Below are 14,505 nucleotides of genomic sequence, written 5' to 3'. Positions count from 1 at the left end.
AGTGGCGGGGACCCACACATGTGAAACGGCGATCATTAATAGCCAATCAACAGCATATATGATGTAATGTATATAATATATAATTTTATTATTTATATAGTTATGGAAATTAAATAATACATGAAAGAAATGAGAGGCTTTTTTTTACACTTTTTTTTTTAAGTCATCCCTGCCAGGGTCCCACCGAAAATGTTCGAATTGGGCCCCACACTTCCTAAAGCTGGCCCTGCCCCGCAGGATCCCAGTTCCCCGCCCCCTCTTGAGGGGAGCAGCGAGACGGGCTCGGCTGCACTAACAGGGCACGCGGCCTCAAGTCCCAGCTCCCGCGGGCGAGCAGCTCCCTGTGGGCCATTGCGCACGTCAGCTCTCGCCCAGAGGGTGGTTTCTAGTCTGTGTTTCGGGGACCCAGGCCAGAAGAAAGCAGTCATTCAGCTAGCGGTGTGCTAGCCTCCAGCCCTCGGTGAAATGCCTTCACTGCACTCGGCTCCTGTTCATGGCTGCGAAGCACCCCCACCTCTGAATTTTAAGGTCATTCCTGTACATTGTTATTTATTTCAAGGATGGCTTCGAGACCCACTGAACCGCGCTCCTGTGACACATTTGTGGCGCTGCCTCCAGCAACAGTTGGCAGCCGGGTTGTTTTTGGAAAAAATTCAGATAGACCCTGTGATGAAGTGCAAGAGATAGTCTATTTCCCTGCTGCTTCTCATAAGGCAGGAGATCAGCTTGAGGTAAGAGCAAAGTGCTCCTGAACAGAAACTAACCATGCTTGTCCACCATATAATAAAAATAGTAAAGAATTAAACATTAGTTTAAAAATGTCTCCTATGTTTGGCCAAGCACAAGATGTAAAATAGTGTAAGTTTTGTATTGCTGTGTAATAGCACAGCAGGATCGTAACCCTCCATGCGAAGTACCCATGACTTAGTGCAGTGAGAGTCAGCTCAGTGCACCCCTTCAGATTCTGCTTTTTTGGACCCTCTTTTATTTGACTCACTCTAAACCCACTTTTTGTGGGTCCTATTCTAAGTCATGCTTCGCCTTTTGTGACGAAGATTGCTGTTAGTAGCATGTTAGTTTATTTATAGATGCCCAACATCTCCTACAACAGATAATCTAGACTCTTATCTAGCTGCAGCATAGAAGTTAGTTTGTGGGCCTTTTGAAATATGTAGCTAACTACCTCCCTAGCAGTGTTTAACAACCAATGACCTTGATTGGAGAGCTATTTTAAAATAGACAAGAGTTTGGGGATCCAAAGTATGTGCGGGTATCCCTTTAATCATTTGAATAGGAAACCAGATATTATTTTGTCTTCTGATGCAAATTAGGAATGGAGAACCCTTAAAGAGAACTTGTTTCTATTAATTTTGCTACTTCACTTACATAGTATATAGATATATTTCTATTGAATTTGGGTTTTTTAATGACAGTTTACTAGTCTATGGTTTTGTGGGATAAGCAGGGCCAGCTCCAGCAGGGATAAGGAAAAGATAGGATTTTGTTGGTTATTGTTGGAAGCTCCTCTCACAGAGGAAATCTAGCTGAATGAGAACTTTCAGGCCCTGCATTCATTAAGTAGCATTTTGATTTTTTATTACACTTCTCATGCCATGGTTTATGTTGCAGTGCACTTATATAGAAATTGAGCAAGCTGCAAAAACATATGCAGTTGTTTTGAGTCGTCCATCTTGGATATGGGGTGCAGAAATGGGAGCCAATGAACATGGAGTTTGCATTGGGAATGAAGCAGTGTGGGGACGAGAAGAAGTCTGTGATAATGAAGCACTCCTAGGCATGGACCTCCTCAGGTTGGTACAAACTCTAGTTGTATTTAGATAGATATACTATTTTGAATTTGGTTTTAAGTTATAACCCAGATACATATTTTTATATAAAAATGAACATATCTCTGAAGGCAAGGACCCTGCCTTCTCTGCTGTTCTGTTTTTGGTTAAAATATGAACACTTCTAGGAAGAAAGGCCTGCTCCAACTTCTGTTAAAGTCATCGTGAACCTTTGACATGGCTGAAGCATTAGTGTGGAATGTGCAAATGAAGATATTAAAAATTGTTCTATCAGTACTTCTAGAATTTTTTAAAAGCTATAATTATGAATTGAAATTCTCACAAGCACACAATTGCAGTTTGAGGGGTTGGGGTTATGCCTTGTAATGTTCTTCCCCAATTTTTTTTCTGTCACAGTTTTGGCCACAGATCCCCAAATAAAACAAATGTACAAAAACAAAAAAAGGCTAGCTTCTTTTTTTTGCCAATTTCCAGTTGGCCAGAAACAAGCAATTAAGAACAAAACTAGTCTTACTATGGTAGAAGTCTCTGCCAATAGTTTAACCGTTTTTTCTTAATTCAGAGCAGGCAGTTAATTCCCACCTGGGAATGGGGGGTGAATGAGGACACTTCCTGGAAATGTTCTTCCTCCCTCGCACACTTCCATTTTATTGCATCCTCCCCCATGGAGGAGGCACAGCCAATCAGATATACAGTCCAGCAGCTTAACGAGGAGCTCAGGTAGGTTCCTCCTTTCTTCCCAGTGAAGGGGTCTGATCCCTTTCTGGTTTAGACAGAGACAGAGACAGGGACAGGGTACCCACACCCCACTACAGTATTCACTGTTCAGATTCAACTTTAATATTCATATTCAAGAATTCTTCTGAAACAAGATAAATACATAAGATAACATCTTAATTTTGTTTTAGACTGGGACTCGAAAGAGCAGATACAGCTGAAAATGCCCTCACTGTCATGGTTGACTTGCTAGAAAAATATGGACAAGGAGGAAACTGTATGGAGAGTCACATGGCATTTACCTACCATAACAGTTTTCTGATAGCTGATAGAAAGGAGGCTTGGGTACTGGAGACTTCAGGAAAATACTGGGCAGCAGAGAAAATAGAAGGTATGGGTAACATTCTTCATTAGAGTTTTAAATCTTCCCTCTGCAACAGCATTAGTAATTCCCCACTTTTCATATACAAACTGCTTCATTAGGATGTGGGGGATCCAGCTAGCTTCTGGGTACGTGTGTGCCACACTGCTTTCATGTCAATAGCAGAAATGGGTCTTTAGAAGGGACTTACTTGTAGTCAGAATAGGGGCTTACGGATGAGCTCAGGGAGGTTGTACCGTATATAGGGGGCCACAGATGTGACCGTGAAAGCAAACACCGATGGAAGAGAGGACATGGGCAATGTAAAGCATGACAAGAGACTGGCAGAATTATGTAGAGCTTTAAGGGTGGTGACAAAATGTTTAAAAACTGATGTGATAATAGATATGGAGCCACGGGAAGGATTCAAAGAGGAGTGAGCGGATCAAATTGAGGGGCAGAGAAGATAATTGCTTGGGAGGCCAGTATAGTAGTTGAGCTGGAATATAACGAGGATCTGAACAAAACACTTGGCTGTGGGAATGGAAATAAAAGTGAATATCAGAGCTGCAGAGGATGCAGCAGCAGCAGAATTTGGATATGACCTGGATGTCTGATGGGGGGGAGAGGGAGAGAAGCCAAAAATATCCCTATGACTGCAGGGGAACTCAGCAGGTTACATGAGAACTTCAAAAAAGCTTTTAAATATAAAATATGTTTCAGTAAGCTAAATGTAAACAAATAAAATACTGGATAAATCACTGCATAAAGGACACTGAATGATCTCTTTCCCCATTTTATAAACAGCGGGTGTGCGGAATATCTCCAATCAGCTCTCTGTAACAACCAAGATCGATCGGGAACATCCCAAAATGAGAGATTATGCTAAGAGCAAAGGCTGGTGGGATGGTGAAAAAGAATTTGACTTTGCTGCTGTATATTCCTACGTAAATACTGCCAGAATGACAACTTCAAGGGGCAGATACTGTGAAGGCTATAAGCTACTGAATAAACACAAAGGTACCCATTATTATTTGACTATAGCAAATCAAATAAAGTGTTTAGTATGGTGTGTGCCTTTAATTCAAGCGATTAAAAAGTCTGCTGTGGTAGTAAGTACATACACTGGATTAATTCAATAATAATTGAAGACAATGTTAGAGTGATTAGATTTTTAGGGGCTGTTCACTATTTTTAAGTTTTCTAATATTTTTTGCATCTTTCTCAATTGGATGGAGAGAAATCATAAACAAATTTTATATATTAAACATTTAATACTGCAGCCGTACCTATAGGCCAGGGCTGAGCAAATTTTTTGGCTCAACGGCCACATCTGGGTATGGAAATTGTATGGCGGACCATGAATGCTCATGAAATTGGAGTTGGGCTGTGGGAGAGGACAAGGGCTCTCGCTGGGGGTGGCGGCTCTGGGGTGGGGCTAGAAATGAGTCGTTCAGGGTATGGGAAGGGGTTCCGGGCTCAGGCAGGTGGGTTATTTTCCATCCACATACTTGCCAGAAAAAAGGACTTCCAAAAATTCACTGCCACCCATACAAGCTTGGGAAAGCTTTGCGGCAGGCCTCTATTAGTACAATGCCTAACTGCACCCACCTCTGAACACTATTTTCCTATGAATATGAAGTCATTCTGCCTAACCTAACTTTTTTTTGTTGTTGGACTTAAAGATACTCATATTAAAAACATAATTTAAAAAATGTTACTGTTAAAATTATATAGTCTAGTAAAACACCCTGTCTGGACGCAGGATAAAGGAATTTACAGCACATCAGAGGGAATTCTTAATTACTGACTTATTAACATAACTTTTTTCACATTTATGCAGAGAGAAACTACTACTTCTCTTCCAACTGCTTCTATGTGGCAGCTTTTAACTGTGTTACATATACCTCAAAATAGCATTTGTATTCACCGTTGCATTTGAAATGATTAAACGGAAACCAAATTGCATCCCTAGGTGCTTTTTGTTTTTTTGAGGTCTGTCACCCCAGCTTTAGCACTTACTCACTGCGTGCTAGGGAATTATCTATAGATAGCTTACTCTGGTGATCATATAAATCTTGCATCCATTTTGGGAATTGCAGGTTCTGAATACTTAATACCTGTATTATAGCAGTGATAAGGTTATATCAGCATTTTCACCTAAATCCCCATTTTCAGGTATTTACTTCAGCCATTTTTAAATCACCCTAGGTGATCAGCCTGATATAGTTTCATTTCCTTTAGATTTTTTTTAAATCTATGCCTTAAAAGTGATTTAATTTAGAGCAGCAACAAAGGCATAGTTATCATACTCTACCCTTCCAAGCTTTTTCTCCCAATAGCTTAAAAAAAAAGTCTTCCAGTCTACTGATCTTCGGTGTGTGGAGAAACTTTTAAAATAGCTATGATATTTATATTTGTAAAGTCGCTACTGAGAGACTATATGGGGAACCTAGGAGAATCAAAAACCTGATCTAGACAAGAAAAATGTAATACATAGTGCCTGCTGGACAAGCTGCTGACCTGCACTTAGTCTTGGTTTGCAATGACTGACCTTGACCAAATATGAAAACTGCCTCCTCTCTTTAGTGTCCTTCATTTGCCTGTCTGGTTTACTGTGATGAATTCCTCCTGCTGGCTTCCTCCAGGCCGTTGTGCCCATACACTGGAGAAGAGTGCACATGGTTAATTAATCATGTGCAATTCTTGAAGTGCCGCATAGGTTGCAACTTGCATCATATACAGGGAAACTTGGACAAGTCAACTTAAGTTTTCTCACTGAGCAGCAGTCTTTTCTTAGAAATGGTAAGGCCATTTAAACTAGAAATCCTAATCCACTGAGAGATGGTATGAGGGAAACATAGCAAGTGTAGGAAGTTTCAAGTTGCCAATATCCCTTTAAAATGGAAAAACAAATGAATAGATTAGCTGTTTCTCTCTCTTTTATATAAGCACTTGTTCACCTGTAATACCAGATTTGGAGAAAAAATGTCTGTAGATGCCCTTGTTAAAATATTGGCAGTACATCACTACGCATTCACATAAACCACTACAGTATATATACAAAACAGAGACAGCATTTGAACACTATCTACTTTAAAATAATTTACTTTTAGAATTTTCACAAGAATAGCCAATACCATTCACCCCATCTCAGAAAGAAAGTTATTTTCACAAGGATGCTGAACTCAAGTTTGCCTTATTTAGTTTGGTGTTTGCTGATCAGTATTACATAGCCCTTCACAAGTGGCTACGTTAGTGTGGTTCCATTCCATTCAAGATATAAAACTGATTGTTCTCTAGTGCATCATTTCAGCGAGTCATCTTGAAATCTAAATTACCTGGGAAGTAAAATAGTAATAGTCTAATCTCTTCAAGGTGCGTTTTCAAAGCAGTGCACAGGAAATCCACATAAAGTTGTCATTAGTTTTACATTTTCAAAGCTGTCTAGTGGGATTTGTACACAGACAATACCAGTAAGCAATACTGTGATTTGTCTGCTTAACTCCCACACAGCATTTAGGAAGTTTAGTCTTTAATCTTGAACTATGAATTTTCATCTGAAAAGTTATTTTATCTGAACTATTTGCTAGGCTCATTATTTATCATACACTTTGGAAGTCCAAAATACATTTGTTATAGCACTTGAGTCATAAATGCAATATCTCATTGTCATTTCCTTATCAGAAAAGATAAAAATAAAACAGTAATCTTATTTGCTATTTTAAACATGTGACTTATTCCAGTATGTATGTGGGCTGAAGGATTGATTGCTTTTAGACAGAGCTAAAGTGTCTCTTTCATGTTTTTAACTACTCTGTAAGAAACTAGTCTGATATCCCTTGTTTTGCACCAGTTGGCCAACATAGCATATTAACATGAACATTATCTTTGAAAAATGGGAGGAGTAAAGCAGGGAGTTCTAGCATAGCTGATATTTAGTGGCTACTAGTCTTGTACGTAAAATTCATTGTTTCGTATTTTAAACAGGCAATATAACTTCTGAAACAATGATGGAAATTCTTCGGGATAAAGAGAGTGGCATTAATATGGAAGGAGGATTTATGACAACTGGAAGTATGGTCTCTATCCTACCTCAGGAGCCTAATCTCCCTTGTATTCACTTCTTTACGGGAACTCCAGACCCTGACAGGTGATGCAATAACTAACTAAAATGAAAAGTTAGCAAATGTTTTCTAAGTTATAAGATGGTGTTGTTTACTTGCTTATTAGTTTCATTTTATTATTATTTTAAAACAAGTCCCAAAATGTAGTGAGAATCAAATGCAGAAGTCATAATTTAGGGGTTCATTACCCCTTTACATACATACATAACGTTGATGTAAATGTGGGGAGATGTCATACACATTTTATCTGAGTAATTACAACAAGGCTAAGAGTTATTTGACACCTTTCTCCAGTGGAAGTAGAGGGGATAAATGAGAGGAAAATACAATGAGGCATTGACTTCTGCTTGGTACTTTTAATAAAACTATATAAATTAAGGATCTGTGTTCTATTTCCTCTCTCTAGGTCTGTTTTTAAGCCTTTTATTTTTGTGCCAAATATTACTCAGTTACTAAAAACCAGTTCACCAACATTTGGTCATGATGATCCAGTGAAGAAGAAACCACGGTTTCTGACTAAGCCAGATCGAAGACATGAACTCTATAAGCAACATGAAAGTGCTGCTGTGGTTATGGAAACCTTCAAGGTACATTCAATTTCACTGCAAGGTGGTGATTTGGGTAATTCACTCCACTCGTGGTTTGCAGATGTGATACTATTTAATGCTCCAGTTTGTTGGATGGTAAAGAATATTTATGTAGTGCACTTGCGTGCAATCTGTTCAGCCTCGAGTATGTACACATTTCAGAAAGGCTGAGAAGCCATCAATTCTTCAACTATTTCCCCAGGCTCTGGCATGGCCAGTCAAATGTCTGTCCTGCTCAGCCTAAGGTTCCCAAAGCCTGAAATGGAGCAGACCAGACTACTCTTTCCATCTCCTGTAATTGCACCAGCCAGACCTTGGGGGTACTACTCAACAGCCCCAGCATGGAAGGAATGGCCCCTGGTCAGAGCACTACCAGCCTTCACAATTGCTGCTCTTGGGTCTTATAAAGGGAGGGGTTGGGGTGCCCATTATCACTTCCATGTAGGATTGATTCAAACACTTCAGTTTAAAAGTCACAGACTTTTCTTTGTAAGTCTCCCTTGAATGCCCCACGTTGGATACCACTGATTAAGTGCATCAATGTGCTCAGCACTGTTTTGAGTTAATATCATAATAGCTTGCGATGGTACTGCCTGAGCTCCAGATTGCATGTTGAATTATGAGGATTTTAATTTAAATTAGCTAGTGGTACCATGGACTTTCTGTAATAAATATTAGTGTATTCTTCCTAAGTTGCTGTGACCAATGGTGTACGTAGGCCAGTATGAGGATCACCAGTTACAAAAAGGCTGAGGTTTGGAGTCTGCTTAGACTCACCAGAAGGATTTCAGTATAAAGCCCTGTAACCAATAGGGCCAGGTCTAAAGTACACTAGGGGCTGGTGCACTCTTTGGAGCAGTGTATATGGGAGCAGCAGCAGGTAGATGGGTGGAAAGGGGGCTTTAAAATTGCAACTGCAGCAATGTAGGCAGATTATGGGAGAAGCTGTAGCTAGGTACTAGAGTGGACATGGAGGGGGAAGGGGGAGTGGAGAGGAGCTGCAGGGAGCGCCAGTTTTTTGTAAATACAGGGTTAGAAAGCACCACATTCCTCTGACCACTGATCTTCTAATACCCTACTCAAATTGAAAGCAGGGTAAGTGGGAGGGAGAACATGATTTTAGGGGTTATAGGTGGTCGATGAGTTAGTTCAGCCCCCGTTGCGGGAAGACACTGCAGGTGTTGCTACCTTAGCTAATTCAGACTATAATGATGAAAGGGGAGTAGGGATGAATATTATGGGATGTTTTGACTCTGAGGGAGATGGGGACCTCTGGATTTCACCAAGTATTATTGGAAAATAGATGCTAAATACAGAAATCCTGGAGTATTTATTACCAAGAGTAGTGTGATTGGCTTCTCTCTGGCTGAGCCCTCCCTATCACTCCTGCCAGCTCCTTTGGTCTAATTGCCAAGGATGTGGCATCAAGCCAATCATTTTTCTAGATTTCCTGACTCTTGTGTTTCCTCTCTCTGCTGTTTTTAACTCCTAAGTCCAGTTGTCTTCCCTTCCTTTTCATACCATCTTTAGTCAGGCTCCAGCTGTAGCTCCTGGTGACACTGTCCCACTAGTACATCCTCACAAGAAACTTGAAGCAGCGGAGCAGTAAGCACACCAGCCACAGATGAGGATTTCGAAGCATGCTTACTGCATTAGTACAACGTACAGCTCTGCCACACTGTGACTGTGTTTACATTAGGAGTAGCAGGAGCCCTAATTTCCATCAGCGCAGATAAGCTGATGACAGCAATGGGCAAGGCTGTAGCCTACAAAGGGCTCAGGCTTTTATCACTGTTTTGTTTAAGGCTGCTCAGGGCAGCTCAAGACTATTGATGTGAAATGAGCCCCATTTCCTTTTTGGTACCACCTTAGAGAATTACAGGCCCCCATTTTCCTCATCAGCATAATTGCCTATTTTTTGTGGAGCAAGGAGGCTAGTTGCTGACTTCTAAAATGTCACTGGTTTTGTTGAAGTAAAGCCTAGAATTTATTTAAACTTTCAGTCCAAAAATGGATGCCATCCAAAGACAGGGCTATTCAGAATCTAACCCCCCCCCCCCCCCATTTCTAAAAAGGCACTTCTGCACAATTAAGTTTTGCTGCTGAAAGCACTGAAGAACCTTTTATTTTTACTATTCCAGCACCTCACACTAAAGGTTTGCAAGTTGTAAGTAGATGGGACAAAATACTGTATGAGGGACAGCGCACCTGAGTAAGAACACTATGTAACCTAGACAAACTGGACAGCATTGATTCCCACTACCATCACAAATTGTTGTTATAGGCACAGGTACAAGAGCCTAAGTAGGAAGATGATTGACTATAGCAAGACTTTGTTTTAAACTGTACAGTGCTGTTAGAGTTTCATTGGGAAATGTATTTTTTTGTTTTTGTAGGAAAAGGGTAAAGAGATGTTGGAACAGATACGGAAGTTGGAGAAAGAGAAAATTAACAGGATGGAATCAATCCTGCAAAATCGGTGTCTTGACGTTAACCAAGCTGTTAATCTTTTTTCACAGTGTGTGGAAGAGGAAATCAACACATATTGCCTAAGAGTATAAATCAAATACAGTGGAATTTGGTCTTGGTGATCATCATCACTTGTAGTTGTATGGCTCTAGGGATCAAATCTTATTTTACAAAAGTAATTTTTCATTGATGATTAGGCATTTAGCATCTTATACATGCTGGCCAACAGGCTTTTGATAATGATCAAACAAGAAAGATTTTCAAAGGTAGGGAATAGTTTTGCTTTTAAATGATACTTGGCTAAAGAATGACAACTAGGTGAAATTCCAGTTAGAAGCAACTTGATTAACAACTAAATAGTAGGTATTGAAATGCTTGGTTATTTTATGATTAAGATTTTCATTCGGTGCATCTTTGATTTGAATAACTCACTCTGTGAATATGCATGTAGATTTTATACTCAAGAAGTGTTACTCAAGTTGATCATCACAGCATAATTTCACTGTCTGAATTAAAATGGACAAGTGAGGACTCTCTAAAATGGAGAAGCCACTATTATGCATCATTATCCTTTGAGATTATTTTATTCCCTGCAAAACAAATGTCGCAGCACCAATACTTATTTTAACTCTCTGTTAATAATCCTCCAGTTGTACAATTGCCACACTAAGAAAAATATTTTACTTGTCAGCAATAAGTTTTCATGACAGTTGTACACTAGGATAGACTATAGCTCAATCTAATATTACTCTAATAGGATACATGTACTTTACAGTTGCATTGCCACTTCCACAATTATGGATGACAAGTTTACCTTCAAATTAACACATTGAGTATGAGTGTGCCTAAAGTAATCTGTCATGTTAAAACCAAATTACAGCTTCAACTTGACAATCCCAGACCTGGACTTTAGAGTCCAAAATCTGGTCCTGTCCCAAACCTGGACTTTTGCGTCCAAAATCTGGGGGCTTACCTGAAACTCCCCCAAGCTCACTACCAGCTAGGATATTCTCGCTGCCACCAACTAGGACTATTGGGCGTCCTAGTATGCCCCCCGAGTCACCCCAACTTTCCCCTGGGGGACCCCCAAGACCCAGAGCCCTGGGTCTCCCTCTCTTCTCTCCCAGCTTCCCCCCCTTTCCTGGGTTAGCCGGTGCAATGCTATGCTTCACTCCTTGAAATGGCAAACGGAGAGGCAAATCTAGCGTCCCCGAGGCTATGCATTCACAGCTAATCACAGCTAGCAACACAGAAACCCCTCCGTTGTCCGTAGCCTTTCTGCCTGGGACAATAGGAAGTGAGACACGAGTTTGGCTTTTCCTCCCCCTCTGCCTCACTAGAAAAGAAACTTTCACCAGGTTTAAAAAGAAAACTTTATAGAAAAAAGAAGAAAATATAAAACAATAATCTTGCATTAAGAAACTCGATACAGGCTCTTGCTGTATAAGAAAATGAAGAAAACTCTGATTTAAAAGATAGCCCATTAAACCAGTCAACAAATCCACATACATGTATATATCAAACAAAAGCTCCTCATAGCCGAATTGCTTTGGGGTTCCTTTGTACTCACAGATGTGTAGGAGAAACTTGGAGATAAGATGCAGTTAGGAAAAGCTTGTTAACTCACAGCCGAGAAACAACAAAAGACACAGCCATCCACATCTATTCGTACAACAAAAGCTCCTCATAGCCGAATTGCTTTGGGTTCCTTTGTACTCAAGACTTTGTATAAAATTTAATAAGATGGAGTTAGGAGAAACCTTGTTATCACAGCGAGAAAACAAAAAGACCTGAGATACCAATTTCCCGCCCTTAGACTTTAAACAATCCAGTTCTCTGATTGGTCCTCTGGTCAGGTGTTTGGTTACCCTTTCCAGGTAAAAGAAACTTAACCCTTACCTTACCTATCTACTTATGACATGTGCCTAAAGTAATCTGTCATTTTAAAACCAAATTACAGCTTCAACTTGACAATAAGTAAGTTGTACTGAAATATGTTAATTTAGCTTAGACTTTCAAGTTGCTTTAAGGTAATGAGTGTTTGGTATCTTAGCAATACAAAATGTCCTGCCAGTTACCACAAAACATTTAAGCTTTAACATCCTTATACATTTGCTAACCTTTATTTAGAAAGAAGTGTTTTGGTTTTATGTACAACTCTATGATTACTTTGAAATGAATTTTGCTAGTGCACTTTTCAAGACAGCACTGGATTGTTTTTCATAATCGTTTTATTGAATCATTGCCTGTTTAACAAGAACAATGAATAATAGGTCTGAGTATTTAAAGAGCTGAAGTGTGCATACTCTTACAGCATGACAGTTTTAAATAGAGACTCTCCAAACTTTTCTTTAGATGAACACCTTGTTATTTGTAACTTGTCTTGCCAAAGCTGCTAATTTATTAAAGTTTTATTTCAACAAAGCTAAATCCTTGATCCTGTATTAGCGTCATGATGAATTTGTAACATTACCTTCATATTCTTGGCAAGAGATTGGAAGTACAGATGCAGGATTCTGACTTCATTCATACAGAATCAAGCAAAAGGTATGGTAGACTTGTAAAGGAGGAAGTACTTAAAAATATCTGAAGTATAGAATGTATAAAATAACTGGTGATATTACTGGCATACTAAAAATCAGTTTAAATTTTCTGTAACTGGTTAGTAACTGCAATCAGTATTAGCAGAGAAATCAGAGATAAAAACCGTTTTCCTGGATAAAGTTGAAGAACTTTATCTATTTGTATATTTTCTCCATTTAAAACTGTTGCTTTTCTGTGCCTATAACTAAGCCTGTGTAATAGAAATAGAATGCAAGCCACACTTTCAATTGCAATTATTCATATATATTAAAATTGTATAGAGATAGACTAACATCTGATTATTTAGCAACAAATACCTACTTTAGTCAGCAAAATACTGTGAGAAAACATTCTTGTAATATTTCTTTGTGTTAGGAGGAACACCCACTAGCAGAGGCATGAAAAATCCAAGCAGAGGAAACCCTTGTATCCTACAGCTACCGTGAATACCACCTGCCAAGTGGAGGGGCTCTTGAACCTTCCCCCATAATGTAAAGTATTTGAAGTAACACCACTTCCATGGCAAGAAGCTTTTGGAAGTGATCAACACACCCTTTATAATCCTAACAATTAAATATGCGGTTTAAAATTGTGATCAGGATTCTAGCTATGACAGACCCCCCAGAAAACCTTACAATAGCTTTGTAGATGCTTTTCTCTGTGTAGGGGCTACATCCGATGTACAATGCATACTGGTCCTGAAAGTAGGTCACCTCTCCCTCCAATGGCTCTATACTGGTTTGTTTTATCATACATTAGTAATGTTAACAGAGTGAAGTATTGGGTGCATCATCTTACCCTTGTTCCCTCTTTGGTCTCCACACACACATACGCAAAATTCAAGGCCTTCTGAGTAGCCTTTTGTTGAAAAAACTTAGCAGCATAGACAAGGCCTTAGAGTCCTCACCTTTTTATATGAAATCAAGAATCCAGTGTGTAGTTGTTATACAAAGAGCTACAGAATTCTAGCAACTGTGTATCAGCCTTGCCCCCATCAAAGTGATAGTCATCTTTATGTAGTCCATTTCAAGAATTAAGTTATTTCAGATATTCCACCTGCCATTTAGACACCTTGATGATTTGTAGTTTTACAAATCCAGGGTTACTCTTTTGTAAACTGTATCCTTTTCATCATATGTGAAAGAGCCCACAAACAAAAGATGAAATTGAAACTGAGTGGAGTATACAAAGCAAACTGAAAAGATAAGTTTTACATGCAGACTTTTAGGTTTAGCGATCAGAGGCGTTACAAATAATGCCAGTAGGTAAAACATTTTCTATAGAAGTTTGAGTAAGGTGACCATGACTCTTCTGTGTCTGTGCTAGCAAACACTTAGGCCTGGTCTACACTACGGGTTTAAATCAGTTTAAAGAGCGTTAAATCGATTTAACGCTGTACCCGTCCACACTACAACACCCTTTATATCGATATAAAGGGCTATTTAAATCGATTTCTGTACTCCTCCCCGATGAGAGGAGTAGCGCTAAATTCGATATTAACATATCGGATTATGGTTAGTGTGGACGGAAATCGACGTTATTGGCCTCCGGGCAGTATCCCACAGTGCACCACTGACCGCTCTGGACAGCAACCTGAACGCGGATGCAGCGGTTTCCCACGTCTCCCCGCCCTTGGATTCTGAGTTGAATCATTATTGTCGCGGTGTGTTCTGGGTAAATGTCGTCTGTCATTCCTTCTCCGGGAAACATCAGCTGACATCCTTTCGCGCCAGTTTCCCACGTCTCCCCGCCCTTGGATTCTGAGTTGAATCATTATTGTCGCGGTGTGTTCTGGGTAAATGTCGTCTGTCATTCCTTCTCCGGGAAACATCAGCTGACATCCTTTCGCGCCA

At 39.7% G+C, this 14,505-nt stretch overlaps 1 protein-coding gene across 2 annotated transcripts; it reads left to right on the top strand.

The window, feature by feature from the left end:
* The first annotated feature begins 534 nt into the window (after positions 1-534).
* SCRN3 (secernin 3) lies at positions 535-11,243 on the top strand. Of its 2 annotated transcripts, none has more exons than XM_032784562.2 (7): positions 535-731; positions 1,630-1,811; positions 2,717-2,916; positions 3,694-3,906; positions 6,877-7,039; positions 7,420-7,600; positions 9,997-11,242. In XM_032784562.2, the coding sequence occupies exons 1-7, from the start codon at positions 561-563 to the stop codon at positions 10,159-10,161; spliced, it is 1,275 nt and encodes a 424-aa protein (XP_032640453.1). In that variant the 5' UTR covers positions 535-560; the 3' UTR covers positions 10,162-11,242. The 2 variants fall into 2 exon arrangements, with proteins under 2 accessions (XP_032640453.1, XP_074926210.1); XM_075070109.1 differs by lacking the exon at positions 535-731 and adding an exon at positions 2,376-2,528 and having other exon boundaries at positions 1,733-1,815; positions 9,997-11,243.
* Positions 11,244-14,505: the final 3,262 nt, after the last annotated feature.

Source organism: Chelonoidis abingdonii, chromosome 10, assembly GCF_003597395.2.
Source record: "Chelonoidis abingdonii isolate Lonesome George chromosome 10, CheloAbing_2.0, whole genome shotgun sequence".
Classification (NCBI taxonomy): Eukaryota; Metazoa; Chordata; order Testudines; family Testudinidae; genus Chelonoidis; species Chelonoidis abingdonii.
Note: the sequence above shows the minus strand (reverse complement) of the source record. Positions and strands in the feature narration are given on the sequence as shown.

Bases quoted from the DNA above. Each gene is read 5' to 3' on its own strand.
- SCRN3 (XM_032784562.2), top strand. From the start codon at position 561: ATGGCTTCGAGACCCACTGAACCGCGCTCCTGTGACACATTTGTGGCG. The intron at 3,907-6,876 runs GTACCCATTATT...TATTTTAAACAG, and splicing joins GCTACTGAATAAACACAAAG to GCAATATAACTTCTGAAACA. The intron at 7,040-7,419 runs GTGATGCAATAA...TCCTCTCTCTAG, and splicing joins GGAACTCCAGACCCTGACAG to GTCTGTTTTTAAGCCTTTTA.